This window comes from Schistocerca americana, chromosome 8 (genome assembly GCF_021461395.2).
Source record: "Schistocerca americana isolate TAMUIC-IGC-003095 chromosome 8, iqSchAmer2.1, whole genome shotgun sequence".
NCBI classification, from domain to species: Eukaryota; Metazoa; Arthropoda; class Insecta; order Orthoptera; family Acrididae; genus Schistocerca; species Schistocerca americana.
Genome location: NC_060126.1, coordinates 384,470,854 through 384,495,110, shown reverse-complemented (window position 1 = coordinate 384,495,110; position 24,257 = coordinate 384,470,854). Strand labels below are relative to the sequence as shown.

Here is a 24,257-nt window from a genome sequence, read left to right as displayed (position 1 = left end):
AGAAGGTCAAAATGAAAATAACGGAATACGAAGTCCTGTACCCATTAATGTCAATCCCTTCTTGGAAAGTTGTTTGCAGTGTCCTCGTAGACGTTGTCAGCACAATTCTTTCTTAGAAATTTACTTGCAATTCCTTGCCGTCTATTTAATGCCTTTTATGAAAATATTAGTACGATACATCGAACATTATTTCGGCATATTTGCAGTGTAAGTAACGTAAAAATTTGAAAAAACAAGTCTCCATCTATGGACTCAACCCCATGGGGCTGGAGTTACCTTTGTCTTCTTTTCCCGCTGTGCTAGCCACTACCTCGAAAACACACTGATATAAATAACTCCTACCTAACCCAGCCTGTGCCAGAAGTATTATTTTTTCTATAGATTAGCCATCTGGATGTCGCACTTCTGTCACTTTCATTTCTGTCCAAGATCCGCATGCACCAGAAATTTGAACGAAACAGGTGATGACGAGTAGGCGCAAAGGCAGCATTGCCTTTCTAGTTGAGAACATTTCCAGAAATCACCTGCAAAAAGTTCAACGCCAAAATTAACAAGCCTTACATCAGTGTAATCCTGTTTTTAAAAGGTTTTTGAATTACATTAAGAAAGTACGTTGCGTGAAAAAAATTTCTTCAGTATCTTGGTTGATGACATAGCTATGAGGCTTGAACAAAAGTACTTGTATCGCTAAATACTATCATTCTTCGAAAACCGTTCACGAAGTAAAAGGAATGTTACGTTTTACGTGATTTGTGCTGTATCTATACATTTTATAAATTCAAGTCCCCGCAGCATGTTTCTATCTATATGTGGCGGCCAATCTTAGGAAGTGCTGTAGGGATTTTGTTATAGTTTGGCTACATATTTTGTTCAAAAAATCTTCAAATGTGTGTGAAATCTAATGGGACTTAACTGCTAAGGTCATCAGTCCCTAAACGTACACACTACTTAACCTAAACTATCCTAAGGACAAACACACACACCTATGTCCGAGGGAGGACTCGAACCTGCGCCGGGACCAGCCGCACAGTCCATGACTCCAGTGCCTGAGACCGCTCGGCTAATCACGCGCGGCATAATTTGTTGTTTATAGTATTGAAAAGTGCGTAAAATATGTAACTTGTCTTTTCCATATTTAATTGGTGTCTGGAGCGATATTTAGAGACATTCATGGGAACTACGCAATGATCAGCTTGAGAGGGTGATGTTGTTGTTACGATCTTCAGTCCAGAGACTGATTTATTGCAGCAGCTCTCCATGCTACTGTATCCTGCGCAAGCCTCTTCATCTCCGAGTAACTGCTGCAACCTACATCCTTCTTAATCTGCTTAGTGTGTTCATCTCTTGCTCTCCCTCTACGATTTTTATCTTCCGCGCTTCCCTAGAGTACCAAATTGGTGGTCCCTTGATGTCTCAGAACGTGTCCTATCAACCGATCCTTTCTTCTAGTCAAGTTGTGCCACAAACTCTTCTCCCCAATTCTATTCAGTACCTCCTCGTTAGTCACGTGAGCTACCCATATAATCTTCGGCATTCTTCTGCAGCATCGCATTTCGAAAGCTTCTATTCTCTTGTTGTATAAACTATTTATCGTCCATTTTTCACTGCCATACATAGCTACACTCCATACAAATACTTTCAGAAAAGACTACTTTATCATTTCTACGTTCAATGATTTTTTCATAATGCAGGGCCACAGTCATAATATATTTCTTTAAAGTCAGTATCGCCAATAAAAAAAAAAAAAGATTCAAATGGCTCTGAGCACTATTGGACTTAACAGCGGAGGTCATCAGTCCCCTAGAACTTAGAACTACTTAAACCTAACTAACCTAAGGACATCATACACATCCATGCCCGAGGCAGGATTCGAACCTGCGACCGTAGCGGTCGCGCGGGTCCAGACTGAAGCGCCTAGAACCGCTCGGCCATTCCGGCCGGCAGTACCGCCAATAGACTGTTGTTTATTTACACTGTTACATTTACACTTACACAATCGTGATTTCGGCTTCAGAGTGCCATTATATCAAGTGTTTTAGATATTATAAATTTCCAGGCAATTTATAACACTTAAAACACTTTGAGGCTGAAATCATGTTTGTGTAAGTGCCATTATATCAAGTGTTTTAAGTATTATACATTTCCAGGCAATTTATAACACTTGAAACACTTTGAAGCCGAAATCATGATTGCCGGCCGTCGGTGGCCGAGCGGTTCTAGGCGCTTCAGTCTGGAACCGCGCGACCGCTACGGTCGCAGGTTCGAATCCTGCCTCGGGCATGGATATGTGTGATGTCCTTAGGTTAGTTAGGTTTAAGTAGTTCTAAGTTCTAGGGGACTGACGACCTGAGATGTTAAGTCCCATAGTGCTCAGAGCCATTTTTTCGAAATAATGATTGTGTAAGTGTAAATGCAACACAGTAAATAAACAACAATGTAATGACGGTACTGACTTTAAAGATTTCTATATTCGATTTTAACAAATTTCTCTTCTTCAAAAACGCTTTCCTTGCCATAGCCAGTCTACATTTTATATTCTCTCTACTTCGACTATCAGTTATTTTGCTTCCCAAATACCAAAACTCATCTACCAGTTTAAGTGTCTCATTTCCTAATCTAATTCCCTCAGAATCACCTGATTTAATTCGAGTACATTCTGTTATCCTCGTTTTGCTTTTTATTTATTTATTTATTGTTTCGTGGGACCAAATTAAGGAGAAGTCTGCACGGTCATGGAACGAGTCAATACATGAAATTATAACACGATAGTAGAAACAGATAAAATGAAATACAAGAAACGTATTCAGGCGACAATTCTTAAGTTTAAATAAAGAAAATCAACAATGTAACACTGGAATTTGCTTAATTTTTCAGCTCTTCCAGGAGTTCCTCGACAGAATAGAGGGAGTGATCCATGAGGAAACTTTTCAGTTTAGACTTAAAAGCGTTTGGGCTACTGCTAAGAATTTGAGTTCTTGTGGTAGCTTATTGAAAATGGATGCAGCAGAATAGTGCACTCCTTTCTGCACTAGAGTCAAGGAAGTACATTCCACATGCAGATTTGATTTCTGCCTGGTATTAACTGAGTAAAAGCTGCTAACTCTTGGGAATAAGCTAATACTGCAAACAACAAACGACATTAAAGAAAATATATACTGTGAGGGCAATGTCAGAATTCCCAGACTATTGAATAGGGGTTGACAAGAGGTTATCGAACTTACACCACGTATAGCTCGAACAGCCCGTTTTTATGCCAAAAATACCCTTTTTGAATTAGAAGAATTACCCCAAAAAATAATACCATATGACATAAGCGTATGAAAATATGCGAAGTAGACTACTTTTCGTGTTGAAGTGTCACTTATTTCAGATACTGTTCTAATGGTAAATAAAGCAGCATTTAGTTTCTGAACAAGATCCTGAACATAGGCTTTCCACAACAGCTTACTATCTATCCGAACGCCTAGGAACTTGAACTGCTCCGTCTCGCTTATAATATGCCCATTCTGTCTGATCAAAATATCAGTTCTTGTTGAATTGTGAGTTAGAAACTGTAAAAACTGAGTCTTACTGTGATTTAGCATCAAATTATTTTCCACAAGCCACGAACTTATTTCATGAACTACATTAGTTGATAATGTTTCAATATTACACATGAGATCCTTCACTGCCAGGCTGGTGTCATCAGCAAACAGAAATATTTTTGAGTCACCTGTAATACTAGAAGGCATATTATTTATATAAATAAGAAACAGCAGTGGCCCTGCACCGACCCTTGGGGAACGCCCCACTTAACAGTGCTCCATTGGGACCGACCGTCACTACCACTCTCAATATTGCGGAGAATTACCTTCTGCTTTCTGTTCTTAAAGTAAGAGGCGAACCAATGTTGTTGATGTTCATTTACTTCCTGCCTTCAAGACACTGTCCATTCCGTTCAACTGCTCTTCCATGGTGAGGCATCTGACGGGAAACACAATAAACAGCCACAGCAACTCCAGGGCGTACTGAAGTCTCCTCGCCGTTTTACTGCCGGTATTTGAAGGCTAATCGCAGGAAGAGCTGCAGGGATTTTGACACGGTTTCACAAATATTAGGTTGGAACGTAAGGTCCCAACATTTTTGTTTTACATATTGGTATTGTGGTTGCTATGGGGTTATTTGTCGACTGTCGTTTTTTATTTGTAGTCCACTATCGCATATATATTGTCATTTTGTCATTAGGAAGTAGTGACAGGAGCTGTGGACGCTAGAAAATGGAGTGCCAAGTGGAGAAATCGGAACAGCTCCAACATGTTCTTCAATTTAACTTCAATAGGGTGATAACAGCTGCACAGACAGCCAGAAACATTTGCGCCTTATATGGGGATAATTCCAGTGGTCAGAGAACGGCAAGACAAAAGATTTTCTCCTTTTATGGGAGATCGTTTTGTCATTAGTGACTTCCCACGTTCACTAAGACCCTAGGGGTTTGATGAAGATCCTTTAAATGTATTAATCCACAAGGGGGAAGGTTCAAAAATAAGGTGTACGGGAACCGCATGCTGTAAGCCAGAATCACAAAAATCAGCAGGTGGTCATATGAGCATCTCTGCTTGCTTGTCATCAATTGAATCATGAAAATCGACCACCATTCTTTCCTGCGTCTTTACTGGTAACAAGAAATGGATCTTTATGTAAACATAAGGAAAAGAAAGGAATGGTTGAGTCCAAACAAAGAAGCAACTCGCCGTACGAAGATTTGTGCGCATACAAGATCATAATTTTTGCGTATTGTGGAACAGCGACGGCATGGTTTACTACGAATTGCTACCCCGATGGGTAACCGTCGCTGCTGACAGTTATTGTCGACAACTGAGATGTCTTACGTACGCAGTCTAAGAACAACAACCAGAAGACTGCGTGAAGTGATACTATTTCACTATAACGTCTGCCTGCTTTCTTCTAGACTCATAAAAACCCTTTACAGGAATTGGGTTGGGAAGTCGTTCCGCATCCACCTCATTCACCTGATCTTGTGCCCTCAGATTTTCGTCTTTTCCGCTCCCTATAGAACAACCTTCAAGGAACTTCCTTTCCTGATGAAAATTCGCGCCGAATATCGCTCGCCGAGTTCTTCTTCTCAAAAGCACGCGATTTCTACGGTCGCCGAATCGAAAAATTACCACAGCATTGGAAAGCTGTTGCAAATAGTGAAGGAGAATGTATTATTCACGACTAAAGTCTCTGTTACGTGTATCTGTTGTGTTTATTAAACTTATACAAACGCTACCAAGTACATCGACTGATTCACGAGGAAGGTTTGTGAGTATCACTACGAATTATAAACAAGTCGTCCGGCCGTAAAAAAAAAAAAAAAAAAAAAAAATGGTTCAAATGGCTCTGAGCACTATGGGACTTAACTACTGAGGTCATCAGTCCCCTAGGACTTAGAACTACTTAAACCTAACTAACCTAAGTACATCACACACATCCATGCCCGAGGCAGGATTCGAACCTGCGACCGTAGCGGTCACTTGGTTCCAACCTGAAGCGCTTAGATCCGCACGGCCACACCGGCCGTCCCGGCCGTAAATAGGAGGGCTATTCGTTTATTATCGTCAGATCGGCAGTGAATCGAAAACCAAAGTGAAAACAAAATTGTTTTATTTACAACATTTAACTTCTCTACAAAGTCCCAGCTCCGACTACATATTTGTCGTTAAATGCCGGCCGGAGTGGCCGAGCGGTTCTAGGCGCTACAGTCTGGAACCGCGCGACCGCTGCGGTCGCAGGTTCGAATCCAGCCTGGGGCATGGATGTGTGTGATGTCCTTAGGTTAGTTAGGTTTAACTAGTTCTAAGTTCTAGGGGACTGATGAGCTCAGAAATTAAGTCCTATAGTGCTCAGAGCCATTTGAACCATTTTTTTGTCGTTAAATGGCAGCAACTTTCCAATACCCATAGAAGGGAGCCGCCCGTGCTTTCAACCAACACTCTGCTATGGTCTGCAGTTCGTTGTGAGTGCCAAAATGGTGTCTTCATAGCCAGCGGTCCATGTGAACAGAGCTGAACATCAGAAGGAGCCAAGTCCGGGCTTTATGGTGGACGATCCAGTACGCAGGAGCGTCTTTTGTTCATGCAGTTGCGCCGAGAATTGTCACGAAGAAGAAAATGCATGATAGTCTGATAGTCACGTTATGTGGGCTCGCATGAAATCATGCGAAATCCCTCGCCACACTCTCATCCATGGTGGGAGATACTATTTCCTAGACATCTTCACGTGATCACTGTGCGCTAAGAACTGAAAGGCGCGACGTGACGCTATAGACGGACGGCCCAGCACGCCTGTACAAAGTTTCATCGAGTTTTCGCTATTATTTCTGTTTCACGATCGATCGCGCCTTAAAAGCCCTCGTACTTAGCGATACCAGTGTGAAGCCGGGGGCAGGTTGCTAGTATGACGTAGGAAGGGCGCCTGTCCTAAGAGTCGTCAGATGCATTTTCTCCGGTGTTTCAGCAGATACTTGTGCTTTAACGTGTGCACTGCATATCTATCATCAGCCCAAACAAGTAGTTGTCACTTCGTCTTTCATGCAACGCCCCTTGTCAATGGATATCGACGGTTTCTCTCCCGTCAGAAACAAAATGATTTTTCAAACAGAATTTCACGTGTCCATTCGATAGAGTGGTCCCTGCTTAGAGCGGTAAAACACGAAGATTAATCAATACTCGAGCAGAGAGTGAACCGCCCTCTCTCATGCTGATTGCAGCCACCATGCATGCAGCGCTACCGAGACGCTGTTGGATTGTTGTTTATCCTTCGTAGTGTTTTACTGTCCCTGTTAGTACATGTCGATAAAACGAGTACGGGACTAGACTAATTTTGAAGCGCTCTAGTATACGGGCACGAAAATGCCGATTTACAAATAATTTAGTTTGTAATGGGAAACAAACCGATGCTCTCTATTGAGACTGGGCGTCGCCTGAGAGACGTGACCAGTAGTAATTGTTTAGGCTGACTACAGCTAAAAAATGCGAAAAGCAAATTGCAGTTTCCTGCCAAAATACCAGAGAAAATGAGCCTGATCGCACATAAAAGGGACGCACTGTTTGCAATTTCGCAGGCTTACGTTCAATCAGGTGCTGGAAGGTTTCTTGGGGAATGAAAGCCCATTCTTCACGGAGTGCTGCACTGAGGAGAAGTATCGATGTCGGTCGGCGAGGCTTGGCACGAAGTCGGCGTTACAAAACATCCCAAAAGTGTCCTATAGGATTCACACACTCAGCTCGAGGGAGGACTCGAACCTCAACGGGTGGAGCCGTACGGACAGTGTAAGGCGCCTTTGACCGCGCGGCCACCCCCGCGCGGCGTGGTATGAACTTAAGAAGTCGTTGTAAGTCTCCTGCAGAAATATTTACCCATTCTGCCCCTATAGACGTCAATAACTGCGAAACAGTTGCGGTGCAGGATTTTGTGCACGAACTCACTTCTCGATTATTTCCCATAATGGTTCCACGCGATTCACGTCGGGCTATCTGCATGGCCAAATTATTCGCTCTAATGGCCCATTGTTGTTGTTGTTGTGGTCTTCAGTCCTGAGACTGGTCTGATGCAGCTCTCCATGCTACTCTATCCTGTGGAAGCTTCTTCATCTCCCAGTACCTACTGCAACCTACATCCTTCTGAATCTGCTTAGTGTATTCATCTCTTGGTCTCCCTCTACGATTTTTACCCTCCACGCCGCCCTCCAACGCTAAATTTGTGATCCCTTGATGCCTCAAAACATGTCCTACCAACCGATCCCTTCTTCTAGTCAAGTTGTGCCACAAACTTCTCTTCTCCCCAATCCTATTCAATACTTCCTCATTCGTTATATGATCTACCCACCTTATCTTCAGCATTCTTCTGTAGCACCACATTTCGAAAGCTTCTATTCTCTTCTTGTCCATGGCCCATAATGTTCTTCAAACCAATCGCACGGTGCACTGTCATCCGTAAAAATTGTTTGTGAAAATTGAAGTCCATGAATGGCTGCAAATTATTTCCAAGTAGCCAAACATAACCGTTTTTCAGTCAGTGATCGGTTTAGTTGAACCAGAGGACTCAGTACGTTCCATGTAAACAGAGATCACACCGTTGTGGAGCCACCACTAACCTGCACAGAGGCTTGTTGACATGGCTTCGTGGGCCCTGCGCCACTCTCCAAGCCTACCATGAACTCGCCAACTGAAATGGGACTCTGGGCCATCTGCCGCCGTACCCTATTATCGGCAGATTTCTCCACACTGTCCTAACGGGTGCGTTCGTCGTGCGTCCCACAGTGATTTCTGCGATTATTTCACGCAGTGTTGCCTGTCTGTTAGCACTGACAACTCTGCGCAGACGCCGCTGCTCTCCATTGTTAAGCGAGGGCCGTCGGCCACTGCGTTGCCCGTGGTGAGAGGTAATGAGTGTAATTTGCTATTATCGGCACTATCTTGACACTGTGGATCGCGGAATATTGAATTCACTAACGATTTCGGAAATGAAATGTTCCATGCGTCTATCTCCAACTACCATTCTGCGTTCAAAGCCTGTTAATTTCCGTTGTGGGGCTGTAATCACGTCCGAAACATTTTCACGTGAATTACCTGAGTAGAAATGACAACTCCGCCAATGAACCGCTCTTTGATACCTTGTGTACGTGATCGTACCGTTATCTGTACGAGCGCATGCCGTTATCCCATGACTTCTGGCACCTTAGTGTATGCTGGCAAAATGGAGCGGAATATCGCAAATCAAGTGTCAACATGATCACCAGAATAACTGGCATGTGTAAATCTCGCTACGATAACAAAATCGAACAGATGAATATATGAAAATTATAACCAATCCTGAGAGGTCACTAATAACAGCCAACATATGTTAACTGAACGTCTTTATTTAAGCTCGTGGATATTCAGATCAAGATATGGTACACAAACTTATGTCACACATTACAAAGTAAGTTGTACAAATGATACGTACCAAGTAACAAAGCCGGCCGGTGTGGCCGTGCGGTTCTAGGCGCTTCAGTCTGGAACCGCGTGACCGCTACGGGCGCAGGTTCGAATCCTGCCTCGGGCATGGATGTGTGTGATGTCCTTAGGTTAGTTAGGTTTAAGTAGTTCTAAGTTCTAGGGTACTGATGACCACAGATGTTAAGTCCCATAGTGATCAGAGCCATTTTGAACCAAGTGACAAAATTGATGAAATGATTTTAAAAACTGTAAGTGTAGCCCGTACAAAATCGCTGTTTTAAGCTACTAGTACGAAGCGAACAAGAACAACGTCGATTCACATTTGAAAGAAATATTGCCTACAAACATTAACATTAACAACTGCACACACTAGATGGCGAGCTGACCAGCGGGTCTACATAAGCCCACGGAAGAATTTTTTGTTTTTATTTAAATTAATTCATTAGATTTGACTGCAAAATGCCGTGATTAATTGCAAAGAAACCAGGGAAACAACCATACAAGGGTGAATGGCAAACAACATACAGACGAGAAAAATAGCTAAAACGGTGGAAACACTGCTATATAAGCCACCATCAGATGGCGTTAAAACTAAAAGACCAAGCATAATTTGCAAATTTATTTCTGTAAAAAATATATTGCAAAGAGATACAAACTAATAAAACCGGCAAAACAACAGGAATCTACCAAAACATAAATGAACACAGTCATATGTTACTTCCGCATATATACGGAAATGCGCTAAGGCTAAACATCTAGCGCATCATACAATTTCAGAACATCAGAACAACAGCAGCTGATGCAAATACATACCAAAAGGATTTTTTTGTTGTTGTTTTAAATATGACAATTACACATTTAAAATTGTCACCCTAAGCTTGTTCTGTTATTCTAAAAGTTAGCATGCAGTTACATATAAAAAAAATCGCAAATGAGCATATGTCTTCCACGAACAAAGCAGCAGCAAGATGAAAATACCGGATGCGATCAAAAGTATCCGGATACCTATTCTCAGGAAATTTCAGTCACTAATTTTCTCCTCCGATTGCACCCACGTACACAGGAAGAAATTATCTTCACGATAAAGTAAGAGAAATTCGGGCTCGCACAGAAAAATTTAAGTGCTCGTTTTTCCCGCGGCCGTTCGAGAGTGGAATGGTAGAGAGACAGCTTGAAGATGGTTCATTGAATCCTCTGCCAGGCACTTTATTGTGAATAGCAGAGTAATCACGTAGATACAGATCTAGATGTAGTGGACATAAATAGGGGGTGTGTCCACACTTGGCCTTTATGACGGCTTCAACTCTGCTAGGGACACTTTCGTTCAGGTGTCTTTGGAAGAGTGGCAGCCCATTATTCCTCAAGAGCCGAAACCACAGAAGGTAGTGACGTTGGGCACCGAGGTCTGGGTCGAATTTGACGTTCTAACTCATCTTGTACGTTTTCCATTAGGTTCAGATCGGGACCCTCGGCAGGCCAATCCATTTTAAGAATATTATTCTCCACAAATGATTTCCTCACAGATTCCATCTTATGACAGGGTCCACTATCATGCTACTACAGTCGTCGTCTCCGAATTGTACCTCTGTTCTACGCATCACACAACGCTGTAAAATCTCTTCATATCCTTCCGCATGTACAGTTTTTGTAACTGCCATATGGAGATCGCAACTAAGCAGGAAAAGTACACCCATACTGCAAAACACTTCTCCGTATTTTAATCTCGGCACTACATACGATGGCAGGTAACGTTCTCCAGGAATTCATCAAACCGAAATCCTTGCAACGAACTGGCACAGCGTGCGCGTGATTTTCCATTAGAGATCATTCATTTCCAGTCACCCACCATTCACTGGAGTCGCTCTTTATACCACCTGATGCGTCGCTTAGCATGCAGTACAGAAATATACAGGGTGGTCCATTGATCGTGACTGGGACAAATATCTCACGAAATAAGCGTCAAACGAAAAAACTACAAAGAACGAAACTTGTCTAGCTCGAAGGGGGAAACCAGATGGCGCTATGGTTGGCCCGCTAGTTGGCGCTGCCATAGGTCAAACGGATATCAACTGCGTTTTTTTAATAGGAATCCCCATTTTTTATTACATATTCGTATAGTACGTAAAGAAATATGAATGTTTTAGTTGGACCACTTTTTCGCTTAGTGATAGATGGCGCTGTAATAGTCGCAAACATATGGCTCACAATTTTAGACGAACAGTTGGTAACAGGTAGGTTTTTTAAATTAAAATACAGAACTTAGGTACGTTTGAACATTTTATTTCAGTTGTTCCAATGTGATACATGTACCTTTGTGAACTTATCATTTCTGAGGACGCATGCTGTTACAGCGTGATTACCTGTAAATACCACATTAATGCAATGAATGCTGAAAGTAATGTCCGTCAACCTCAATGCATTTGGCAATATGTGTAACGACATTCCTCTCAACAGCGAGTAGTTCGCCTTCCGTAATGTTCGCACATGCATTGACAATCCGCTGACGCATGTTGTCAGGCTTTGTCGGTGGATCACGATAGCAAATATCCTTCAACTTTCCCCTCAGAAAGAAATCCGGGGACCTCAGATCCGGCGAACGTGCGGGCCATGGTATGGTGCTTCGACGACCAATCCACCTGTCATGAAATGTGCTATTGAATACCGCTTCAACCGCACGCGAGTTATGTGCCGGACATCCATCATGTAGGAAGTACATCGCCATTCTGTCATGCAGTGAAACATCTTGTAGTAACATCGGTAGAACATTACATAGGAAATGAGCATACATTGCACCATTTAGATAGCCATCGATAAAATGGGTCTCTGTGGTGTGCGTACTGTAAGACCTCCGGTACACACACCATCAGATTATTTGACTTGTCTCTCTAACGAAGTAGGCGAGTGTCAGCAATATGTCTCTTGGTCTTATCGTGGCGTGTTTATCTTCTGCCGTTAGGTCAGACGATAGAAATGCACTTGCACGCTTAAAGTAGCAGATTGACGGTGACCAACTTTAAACAGAACTTGATTAGTGTTCACACACATTTATTAAAATAATAACAAGCATAAAAATAACTTAACTTGGTTCTGGATGCTATTTACAATTGACAATCTGAAGTTCCTTCGGTCTTGTTACGTTAATCTTATTCTCACATATCTCTGATACTTGACAAAGTGTCTATTCATTTATCTTCATGGCTATGTACAGGAATATGGCAATCTTATTAGGTGCATACTGAAACTTGACTACAGACTAATGCAGACTAATGCAGACTGACTACTCGGAGGTCTGTACACTCGTTATAATACCTCACGCGTTCAGGTATCACTGCGTGAGTGTGATCCGCGAGGAGAAAAGGTTCTATGTTAGCAGCAATCTCATTGGCTGCGTTACATATTAATACGCGGATCGGCGGAAGCAGAATTTGGTCCGTCTCTAAGACAGCGCCATCTCGTAGTGCGGAGATGGACGAGCGCTGCGCCTGCGCTGTTGTGCTTAGCGGGGCGCGCTCTATTGCGAAAGTTGTGTACCCGCTAACTACGCGGAACTATGTACACAACAGGGGGCCAATTATCCTTCCTCCCATAATGCCGCACCATACATTAACCCACCAAGGTCGCAGATGTTCCACTTGTCGCAGCCATCGTGGATTTTTGGTAGGGGTGCAATCGATGTTGATGTAGCATTCTCAACACCGACGTTTTTGAGATTCCCGATTCTCGCGCAATTTGTCTGCTGCTGATGTGCGGATTAGCCACGACAGCAGCTAAAACACCTACTTGGGCATCATCATTTGTTGCAGGTCGTGGTTGACGTTTCACATGTGGCTGAACACTTCCTGTTTCCTTAAATAACGTAACTATCCGGCGAACATTCCGAACATTTGGATGATGTCGCCCAGGGTACCGAGCTGCATACATAGCACGCGCCCGTTGGGCATTTTGATCACAATAGCCATACATGAACACGATATCGACCTTTTACACAATTGGTAAACGGTCCATTTTAACACGGGTAATGTATCACGAAGCAAATACCGTCCACACTGGCGGAATGTTACGTGATACCACGTACTTATACGTTTGTGACTATTACAGAGCTATCTATCACAAAGCGAAAAAGGTGGTCCAACTAAAACATTCATATTTCTTTACATACTTCACGAATATGTAATATAAAATGGGGGTTCCTATTTTAAAAAACGCAGTTGATGTTCATTTGACCTATGGCAGCGCCATCTAGCGGGCCAACCGTAGCGCCATCTGGTTTCCCCCTTCAAGCCAGACGAGTTTCGTTCTTTGTAGTTTTTTCGTTTGATGCTTATTTCGAGAGCTATTTGGCCCAGTCACTATCAATGGACTAACCTGTATAGCCCAGGAGTAGCTCTTCGACCATTGTACGACATTATTTTAACTCCCTGCATACAGCTATCAGCGCTGGTAGCACTTTGGAACTCTTGAGTCCGCAGCTCGTGATCTAGTGGCTAGTGTTATTGCCACTGGATCACGGCGTGCCGGATCTGATTCCCGGCCGGGTTGGGGATTCTCTCTGCCTGAGGACTGGGTGTTTCTGTTATCCTCATCATATCATCATCATCATCATCATCATCTCATTCGTGGCTGTGGCTAGATTGGACTGTGAACAAATTGGATTGTGTAGAAAGTGGGACCTTGTACGGGCGCTGATGACCGCGCAGTTGTGCGCCTCAGAAACCAAACATCATCACTTTGGAACTCAGGAGTGATTCTTTCGTTGATTTCACGTAATGTTTTACAACCATCCTCCACAGCGTTCGACGGTTCCTGTCCGACAGCACTTGAGGACTGCCTTGTCTTGGTATTCCCGTGGTTGCTCCTTGGCGTTCCCACTCCATAGTCACATCACCAGCAGTCGGCTTGGGCAGTACTTGAGGATTACCTTGTTCTGTGGTTGTTCCCTCTCGTTTCCACTTAACAAACGCAATGCCAGCAGTTGACTAGGGCAGTTTTTCAAGGGTTCAAATGTCCTGATGGAATTGTTACTCTGGTTACATCCAATGGCTATACTGTGTTTATCATAAAAATAAATCTGATGTGAACATTACACTATTATTCTTCCGCGTTTGCTGGAATCTCATTGGATCTCGTTTCAAGTGGGGTGGAAGCCCAGCTGTCTTCAGTACAGTCACAACGATAATAAGGATACGTTGTACGCTGTGCGTTACCCGCACGTCGACTGAGCTACAATACGGCACAATAACTATACCGGTGCATTTAACTTGAACAGCAGTGGCTAGCCAGCTGGCCCAGTTAACCTGCAGTGATGTGAGCAGTTGCAGTTAAGACGTAAAAAGAGACGAGCGGAGAAACAATATAGCTCCGAATGTAGTGTAATTTGTAAAGCGATTGAAGAGAATGAAATAATATTCGTCAAAACTCCAGCAATACCGCACGCTTCTTAGGTGATCAGACAGAAAGTATAACATGCTCTCATTCTTAGCCAACATATTATTGCAATTACAAACAAGAATAAAGAAAATTCCTAACCTAAACACTGTGTAATTTTTCTGAGCTAGCTATGTGGGACGCAAATGCGTATTGCAGGGAATTCACCTTAAATACTGAAGCTGTTACTTACAGCCAGTCGTCTAGTAATCCCTTAACTCCTTCCATATCCGAATCCGAGACACAACTAATTAACGAAAGGCACTTAGCAATTTAGTGCACAACATACCAGGGGGAAAAAAATTGAACGTCACGAGTAATGACACAAGGAACATAATAAAAATTAACAAAACCGCAATAATTAAAAACACACAACCAATCACAACTGTATGACAATTACCTAATTGAAGTTATTATGTTTTCATACGATTAACAACCTTCTGAGGTCGCCTGGGCAGATACAGGAACAGGATGCAACAACAGGAGGCTGAACCGAGTCCGATATAGAAACAGCAAGACAGAAACACAAGCAGGAAGCGAACCAGTCACAAATGTCACGCTCACAGCGGGGAGCAAGATCAGTCTTTACGAATGCCACGTGGTCTTGGCGTCAAAGCAACGAGCTAAAAGTAATTCGCCGAGCATCCAAAGCCGCTGTGCGGTGACAAACAGTGGGAAAGCTTGGAGCCGCTATTAATGCAAGACGACGACCCCACCCCTGTTTCAAAATCTTGTCGGCCAAAGGAATAACGTGTCAACTTACGTTTCTGAGCACGTGACCTGAACCTCACACGGGTGACAGAACAAACAGTCAGCCCGTTGCCCGGCAGATCTGGGACATCCGTGCCGCTTCACTCACGGCCTCAACGGCACTCGCAGTTAAGGTGCCACGCCCCCTTCACGGCAAAGATCGTGTTCCATGAGACTTGGAGCGAGCTGCCAATCGCGCAACGGTTCAGTAAGTATCACATCATACCCTGATAGGAGGTGGTTATATTTTCGTTATTGGTTGTATTTACTACCGTTTCAAAGCTGACCACCTCACTGCCTGTTAGAAGAATTTGCAATGAGTTAAGAGTGCGAATTACGATTGCTCATTTCAGGTTCGAAATGCGTATCTCCACATTACTGAGAGGTGGATACTAGGTTAAGTAGGTTAAAAGGCAGAGTGAAAAAAAGTGACCCAGTCAGTATTTGACAGCTCAACCTTTCGATTTCCAGCCACAAACTCTACTTCTTCGCTGTGCCAATCGCGAATCGCATCATCCTTGCAGCGTTTTCCAGCCACTGCAGATGTCTAGAGTTCGGTAGGTGAAGATGGCACCGTTATCACTACTTAAATTTAATTCATCATAATTCAGATAATATTTACGAAATGCACTGACGTAAAAAACAGCACACCAAGAATTAGTTGCGCGACATAAACGAAAGTTGATAGGCGTGTTTCTCCATCTGAGAGATGATGTCTATTCAAATTTCACGCCAGTCGAATAAGAGAATAAGAGTGGTGCTAGTAGCTAAATAGACGCTGCAACGGTTGTGAGAGTTAGTTACCTTTGAGATTGAAAATGGCGAGCTGATATTGGTCAAGAACGCCTTTCGAGTGACAGAAACGCCATTATCAACACCTGAGTTTAAACGAGGTCATGTAATATGGATACGAGAAGCTGGCTGTACCTTCTGCGATACTACAGAAATGCGAGGGTCACTCCAGAAGAAATGTACACTATTTTTTAAAAATCCTTCTTTTATTCTACATGTTTGGAAGTTTTATAGTGTGTAGATAGATCCTTTAGGAACAATATTTTCATTTCTCCACATAATTTCCATCCCTCTCAACTGCCTTACGCCGTCTTGGAACCAGAGCCTGTATACCCGCACTGTAAAATTCTGGAACAACCTGCTGGAGCCACTGCTTGGCAGCGTGCACAAGAGAGTCATCACCTTCAAACCTTGTTCCACGAAGAGAGTCTGCCAAAGAGATGATAGTCACGTGGAGCCAGGTCAAGACTGTGAGACGGGTGTTTCAGTGTTGTCCATCTGAGTTTTGTGATCGCTTCCGTGGTTTTTTGACTGACATATTGACGTGAATTGTCGTGCAACAGCAAAACATCCTGCTTTTGCCGATGTGGTCAAACACGACTCACTCGAGCTTGAAGTTTCTTCAGTGTCGTCACATATGCATCAGAATTTATGGTGGTTCCACTTGCCATAATCTCCACAAGCAAGAGTCCTCCGGAATCGGAAAACACCGTAGCCGTAACTTTTCCAGCAGAAGGTGTGGTTTTGATTTTTTTTCTTGGGTGAATTTGCATGATGTCACTCCATTGATTGTCTCTTCGTCTCTGGTGAAAAATGATGGAGCCACGTTTCATCACCTGTCACAGTTCTTCCAAGAAATTCATCTCCACCATTCTCGTACTGTTCCAAAAGTTCGCTGCATACCGTTTTTCTTGTTTCTTTGTGAGCCACTGTCAACATACTGGGAACCCACCTGGCACAAACCTTTTTTAGCGCCAACACTTTCAGTATTCTGCAAACACTTCCTTCCCATATCCTAACGTAGCGTGACAATTCGTTCACTGTGATGCCTCTGTCAGCAGTCACCAATTCGTAAACTTTCTGCACATTGTCTAGAGCGTGTGCAGTACGAGGCCTGCCGCTGCGAGGACAATCCTCAATATTGCCGTGCCCGCTTTCATCACGTAACCTGCTTGCCCAACGACTAACTGTACTGCGATCGACAGCAGCATCCCCATACACCTTTTTCAACCTCTTGTGGATGTTTCCCACTGTCTCGTTTTCACAGCCCAGGAATCCTATGAGAGCACGTTGCTTCTGACGAACGTCAAGTGCAGCAGCCATCTTAAAGACATGCTGTGATGGCGCCACTCACGGGAACAGGTTGAGCTAAGTTTGAAAACAAGCGGGAAGGATGTATCTACACACTGTAAAACTTTCACACATTCAGAAGGAAAACTGTATTTTTACAAAAATAGTGTGCATTTCTTTTGGAGCAACCCTCGTACTTGGCAGGAATGTAGCCTCTGTACATTATTGCTGGCAACGACGCTCATGAGAATGTAAGGTGGGAAGAAGACCGTGGTCTGAACGGCCACGTGACACTACCGAGAGGGAAGACCATAATGCTCGGCGTATGGCTGTGGCTCGTCTAACATCATCTGCATAAGCAATTTGTGCAGCTGTTAGCACCAGAGTGACACAACGAACTGTCACAAATTAGTTACTTCAATGACAGTTGCAAGCCAGACGCCCTGTAAAGTCCATTCCACTGACCCAAGATCTCCACCGTTAGGGACTTTAGAGATGTCAAGCTATAGCTCATTGGAGGGCAGGGAGGAAGTCTGTTGTGTTTTCTGATGAAAGCTGGCTCTGCCTCGGTGCCAGGAATGGTCGCGTGTCGTTTAGCACGAGACCAGTTTAGGACCTGCAATCAACCTGCCTGTGTGACAGACACGGTTTTCGTACACATGGAGTTATGGTCCGGGGTGCGGACTCATATCGCACCAGGAACACTCTCCTGATTATCCCACGCAACGTGACTGTAAATTGGTTCGTCAGTCTAGTAATTCGTCCTGTTCTGTTCCCATTCATGGTCAGCATTCCAGGCTGTGTTTTCCAACAGGACAACGCTCGCGCACATGCCGCTGTTGTGACGCAGCATGCTCAACACAGTGCCGAAATGTTGCCTTGGCTTGCTCCGTCACCAGATCTGTCCCTAGTGGTGACGTGTGAGGCATCATCGGAAGACAGCTCCAGCGTCGTCAACAGCCAGCGTTAACCGTCCCTGTATTGACCGACCAAGTGTAACAGGCGTGGAACTACATCCAGCAAACTGATATCAGGCAGCTGAACAAGACAATGCACACACATCTGAGTGTTTGCATTCAACATCCTGGCGGTTACATCGGCTACTAGTGTACCAGAATTTCACATTTGCCATAGTTTGTCTCTCGCTTACATTAATCTGTGATCATGCAATGTTAATCACTTAAATACAGGGCTATTACAAATGATTGAAGCGATTTCATAAATTCACTGTAGCTCCATTCATTGACATTTGGTCACGACGCACTACAGATACGTAGAAAAACTCATAAAGTTTTGTTCGGCTGAAGCCGCAATTCAGGTTTCTGCCGCCAGAGCGCTCGAGAGCGCAGTGAGACAAAATGGCGACAGGAGCCGAGAAATGCACTCACATCAGTCAGTCATAACAGTGCAACGGCACTTCAGGACGAAGTTCAACAAAGATCCACCAACTGCTAACTCCATTCGGCGATGGTATGCGCAGTTTAAAGCTTCTGGATGCCTCTGTAAGGGGAAATCAACGGGTCGGCCTGCAGTGAGCGAAGAAACGGTTGAACGCGTGCGAGCGAGTTTCACGCGTAGCCCGCGGAAGTCGACGAATAAAGCAAGCAGGGAGCTAAACGTATCACAGCCGACGGTTTGGAAAATCTTACAGAAAAGGCTAAAGCAGAAGCCTTACCGTTTACAATTTCTACAAGCCCTGACACCCGATGACAAAGTCAAACGCTTTGAATTTTCGGCGCGGTTGCAACAGCTCATGGAAGAGGATGCGTTCAGTGCAAAACTTGTTTACAATGATGAAGCAACATTTTTTCTTAATGGTGAAGTGAACAGACACAATGTGCGAATCCGGGCGGTAGAGAATCCTCACGCATTCGTGCAGCAAATTCGCAATTCACCAAAAGTTAACGTGTCTCGTGCAATCTCACGGTTTAAAGTTTACGGCCCCTTTTTCTTCTGTGAAAAAAACGTTACAGGACACGTGTATCTGCACATGCTGGAAAATTGGCTCATGGCACAACTGGAGACCGACAGCGCCGACTTCATCTTTCAACAGGATGGTGCTCCACCGCACTTCCATCATGATGTTCGGCATTTCTTAAACAGGAGATTGGAAAACCGATGGATCGGTCGTGGCGGAGATCATGATCAGCAATTCATGTCATGGCCTCCACGCTCTCCTGACTTAACCCCATGCGATTTCTTTCTGTGGGGTTATGTGAAAGATTCAGTGTTTAAACCTCCTCTACCAAGAAACGTGCCAGAAGTGCGAGCTCGCATCTACGATGCTTTCGAACTCATTGATGGGGACATGCTGCGCCGAATGTGGGAGGAACTTGATTATCGGCTTGATGTCTGCCGAATCAGTAAAGGGGCACATATCGAACATTTGTGAATGCCTAAAAAAACTTTTTGAGTTTTTGTATGTGTGTGCAAAGCATTGTGAAAATATCTCAAATAATAAAGTTATTGTAGAGCTGTGAAATCGCTTCAATCATTTGTAATAACCCTGTATTTACCTAGAGAAATGAATTCCCGAAATTTCATTACTCTACATTAATTATTTTTTGCTGTTGCGATTCCTTTTTCCATCTATGTATTTTATAAATTATATATAAAAATTTTCTTCGTAAACCAGTGTAACTATTAGTCAAAACTGAATGAAAATTCCTGTCGCAGTTCTTGAGATAAGTCTGCGTGTACAGCGACTTCAGTTCATAGAAACACAGATATGCAGAGCGGGTAAAGTCCTGTTATTTGCTAATCATTCTGGGATTGTAATTTTAGCCGGCCGCTGTGTACGAGTGGTTCTAGGCGCTTCAGTCCGGAACCGCGGTGCTGCTACTGTCGCAGGTTCGAATCTTGCCTCGGGCATGAATGTTTGTAATATCCTTAGGTTAGTTGGGTTAAAATAGTTCTAAGCCTAAAGACCTGATGACCTCAGATGTTAAGTCCCATAGTACTTAGAGCCTTTTGAACCATTTGATTGTAATTTTAATGGCCAGTAATGTATTAAGTAATGTGTAAGAACTTGGAAGAGCAGTTGAACGGAATGGACAGGGTCTTGAAAGGAGGATATAAGATGAACATCAACAAAAGCAAAACGAGGATAATGGAATGTAGTCGAATTAAGTCGGGTGATGCTGAGGGAATTAGATTAGGAAATGAGACACTTAAAGTAGTAAAGGAGTTTTGCTATTTGGGGAGCAAAATAATTGATGATGGTCGAAGTAGAGAGGACATAAAATGTAGACTGGCAATGGCAAGAAAAGCGTTTCTGAAGAAGAGGAATTTGTCAACATCGAGTATAGATTGAAGTGTGAGGAAGTCATTTCTGAAAGTATTTGTATGGTGTGTAGCCATGTATGGAAGTGAAACATGGACGATAAATAGTTTGGACAATAAGAGAATAGAAGCTTTCGAAATGTGGTGCTACAGAAGAATGCTGAAGATTAGATGGGTAGATCACATAAGTAATGAGGAGGTACTGAATAGAATTGGGGAGCAGAGGAATTTGTGGCACAACTTGACAAGAAGGAGGGATCGGTTGGTAGAACATGTTCTGAGTCATCAAGGGATCACAAGTGGCATTGGAGGGCAGCGTGGAGGGTAAAAATCGTAGAGGGAGACCAGGAGATGAATACACTAAGCAGATTCAGAAGGATGTAGGTTGCAGTGTACTGGGAGATGAAGAAGCTTGCACAGGATAGAGTAGCATGGAGAGCTGTATCAAACCAGTCTCAGGACTGAAGACCACAACAACAACAATGTAGTAAGTACATAATATACACTACTGGCCATGAAAATTGCTACACCACGAAGATGACGTGCTACAGACGCGAAATTTAACCGACAGGAAGAAGATGCTCTGATATGCAAATGATTAGCTTCACAGAGCATTCACACAAGGTTGGCGCCGGTGGCGACACCTACAACGTGCTAACATGAAGAACATTTCCAACCGATTTCTCATGCACAACCAGCAGTTGACCGGCGTTGCCTGGTGAAACGTTGTTGTGATGCCACGTGTAAGGAGGAGAAATGCGTACCATCACGTTTCCGACTTCGATAAAGGTCGGATTGTAGCCTGTCGCAAATGCGGTTTATCGCATCGCGGCATTGCTGCTCGCGTCGTTCGAGATCCAATGACTGTTAGCAGAATATGGAATCGGTGGGTTCAGGAGGGTAATACGGAACGCCGTGCTGGGTCCCAATTGCCTTGTATCACTAGCAGTCGAGATGACAGGCATCTTATCCACATGGCTGTAGCGAATCGTACATCTACGTCTCGATCCCTGAGTCCATAGATGGGGACATTTGCAAGACAACAACCATCTGCACTAACAGTTCGACAACGTTTGCAGCAGAATGGACTATCAGCTCGGAGACCTTGGCTGCGGTTACCCTTGACGCTGCATCAGAGACAGGAGCGCCTGCGATGGTGTACTCAACGATGAACCTGGGTGCGCGAATGGCAAAACGTCAATTTTTCGGATGAATCCAGGTTCTGTTCACAGCATCGTGATGGACGCATCCGTGTTTGGCGAGATCGCGGTGAATACACATTGGAAGCGTGTATTCGTCATCGCCGTAGTACTGTATCACCCGGCGTGATGGTATGGGGTGCCATTGGTTACACGTCTCGGTCACCTCTTGTTCGCATTGACGGGATTTTGAATAGTGGACGTTACATTTCAGATGTGTTACGACCCGTGGCTCTACCCTTCATTCGATCCCGGCGAAACCCTACATTTCAGCAGAATAATGCATGACCGCATGTTGCAGGTCCTGTACGGGCCTCTCTGGATACAGAAAATGTTCGACTGCTACCATGGCCAGCACATTCTACAGATCTCTTACCAATTGAAAACGTCTGGTCAATGGTGGCCGAGCAACTGTCTCGTCACAATACGCCAGTCACTACTCTTGATGAACTGTGGTATCGTGTTGAAGCTGCATGGACAGCTGTACCTGTACACGCCATCCAAGCTGTGTTTGACTCAGTGCCCAGGAGTATCAAACGGCCAGAGGTGGATGTTCTGGATTCTGATTTCTCTGGATCTATGCATCCAAATTGCGTGAAAATGTAATCAAAAAAACGTTCATATGGTTCTGAGCACTATGGGACTTAACATCTGAGGTCATCAGTCCCCTAGAACTTAGAACTACTTACACCTAACTAACCTAGGAACATCACACACATCCATGCCCGAGGCAGGATCCGAAACTGCGACCGTAGCAGTCGCGCTGTGCCCGACTGAAGCGCCTAGAACCGCTTGGCCACCACGGCCGACAAAATGTAATCACATGTCAGTTCTAGTATAATAAATTTGTCCAATGAATACCCGTTTGTCATCTGCATTTCTTCTTGGTGTAGCAATTTTAATGGGCAGTAGTGTATTTCAGACAACCAGCTTCAGAAATGACGTGTTTTATACTAATTCATCTTTAAATGCAAACATTCAGAGTCTGCTTCTCATCGGTGAACGAAGCTGGTGATAATGAATCGAAAGTGTCGCTGTTTGTGATAGTAGTCAGATTTCCGTAGTGGCTAAAAATGTTACAAATTTTGGTAGTATTCTGTCAGGCTGCGAATATCAGATGTCATTATATCAAACTACAGTTGGAAAGATGATCTTAAATTACATTTGGAAGATTTCTGTAGAACACTCAACGAATGGCGTTTCATTTTCAGATCTCACCAAACCTGTGGAATGTAGGCGAATGTCGATTAGCGTGCGAGGTAAGTATCTTAAGCATCTTTATAACAAACTAAATTTCGTTTGCAATGAAAATATCACCGTTTGCATAATTTTAATCAAAATTTAATTGATATTCCTTGAATGATAGACACAGGCAGATAGGGTGAACGCTGTATCTTGAAACATTCGAAAGAAGTTTTACACACTATTCACGCATTTGTTTATTTAGTTATTGTTATAACTTTACGAAAAGTTGCTTAGATACTATGACGGAGAAACATTCAATGAATAAGACGTAAATGTACAGTCTGGACCGAAGACCTATCACCCGCCTTTTTTCTGGTCATGATATTTACTTATTTATTTTCTTATTTCGAGCGTGTCATGTGTGAAATTATTATTATTAACAAAGGTCATAATTTTGTAGGGTGTACTCATCCATTTATTGGTACTGCATCTGGCTTATGTAGTCGACTGCAACATGCTTGTTACGGCATGATAGAATAATACATACATTTAGTTTCAGAAATGTTTATTCTATGATATTTCATGATTGTACAGACATGCTTACAACACTTACATCTTCCTTAAGTCAATATATGCTTATTGTACGGAGTCTAATAAAATACTGCCTCTCTATGCCAACATGGCTGCCCCTTTATATACAAATCCGAACAATCCTTGTTATAAAGGGTTATTTAATAAATTTACAATTAAAACTGTTGTCTTAACTTAAATGACAAGTATCATGTTGCACTAGCATTTATAGAACGAACACATTTATCGAACTTTAACCATTTAACATTTTATAAATGTGAGAATACTCAAATATGAAATATTAACAATGCTTTAACTATTCTTATAATATGCAAAAGATACATGGATCGGAAAATGTTTCTACCAACATAAATGTTTCCTAGTCACCTATGGAGTGTGGCGATATAAGTCTTTCACTTATTATTGACAAAATACTTCAAGAACTACCTATGTTTACACGCCACTTGACATTTTCGCTAGTTACATTTCAATTTTCTAACCAATTCAGATGCTCTCAGTAGTTTTTTATTTAAATACAACAGAATTTAATTTAGTTGATGTTTTGACACAAATCCATCTCAGTTCCAAAGAAATGACTTTGACCAATGTCGCCTAATTACGTTAATCCTAAATGCTCCTACCAATTACATGACTTATATACTTTAAATGGGTTTCAATGGACTGTTACGTCTCACATGGCAGATGTATGATAAAAGAAATACTTTACATTCCAGCTTGTTTAGTGATCAAGAACATCAGTATGTGCACCATCATCGTCGTGGCA

The 24,257-nt window shown here is 43.2% G+C and overlaps 1 protein-coding gene across 1 annotated transcript in view; it reads left to right on the top strand.

The window, feature by feature from the left end:
- LOC124545877 (collagenase-like) overlaps positions 1-24,257 on the top strand; it is a 179,044-nt gene that overhangs the window by 15,291 nt on the left and 139,496 nt on the right. The window contains exon 3 of the mRNA XM_047124837.1: positions 22,930-22,977. Within this exon, the coding sequence (XP_046980793.1) occupies positions 22,930-22,977 (48 nt within the window). The remainder of the gene's footprint in view (positions 1-22,929; positions 22,978-24,257) is intronic.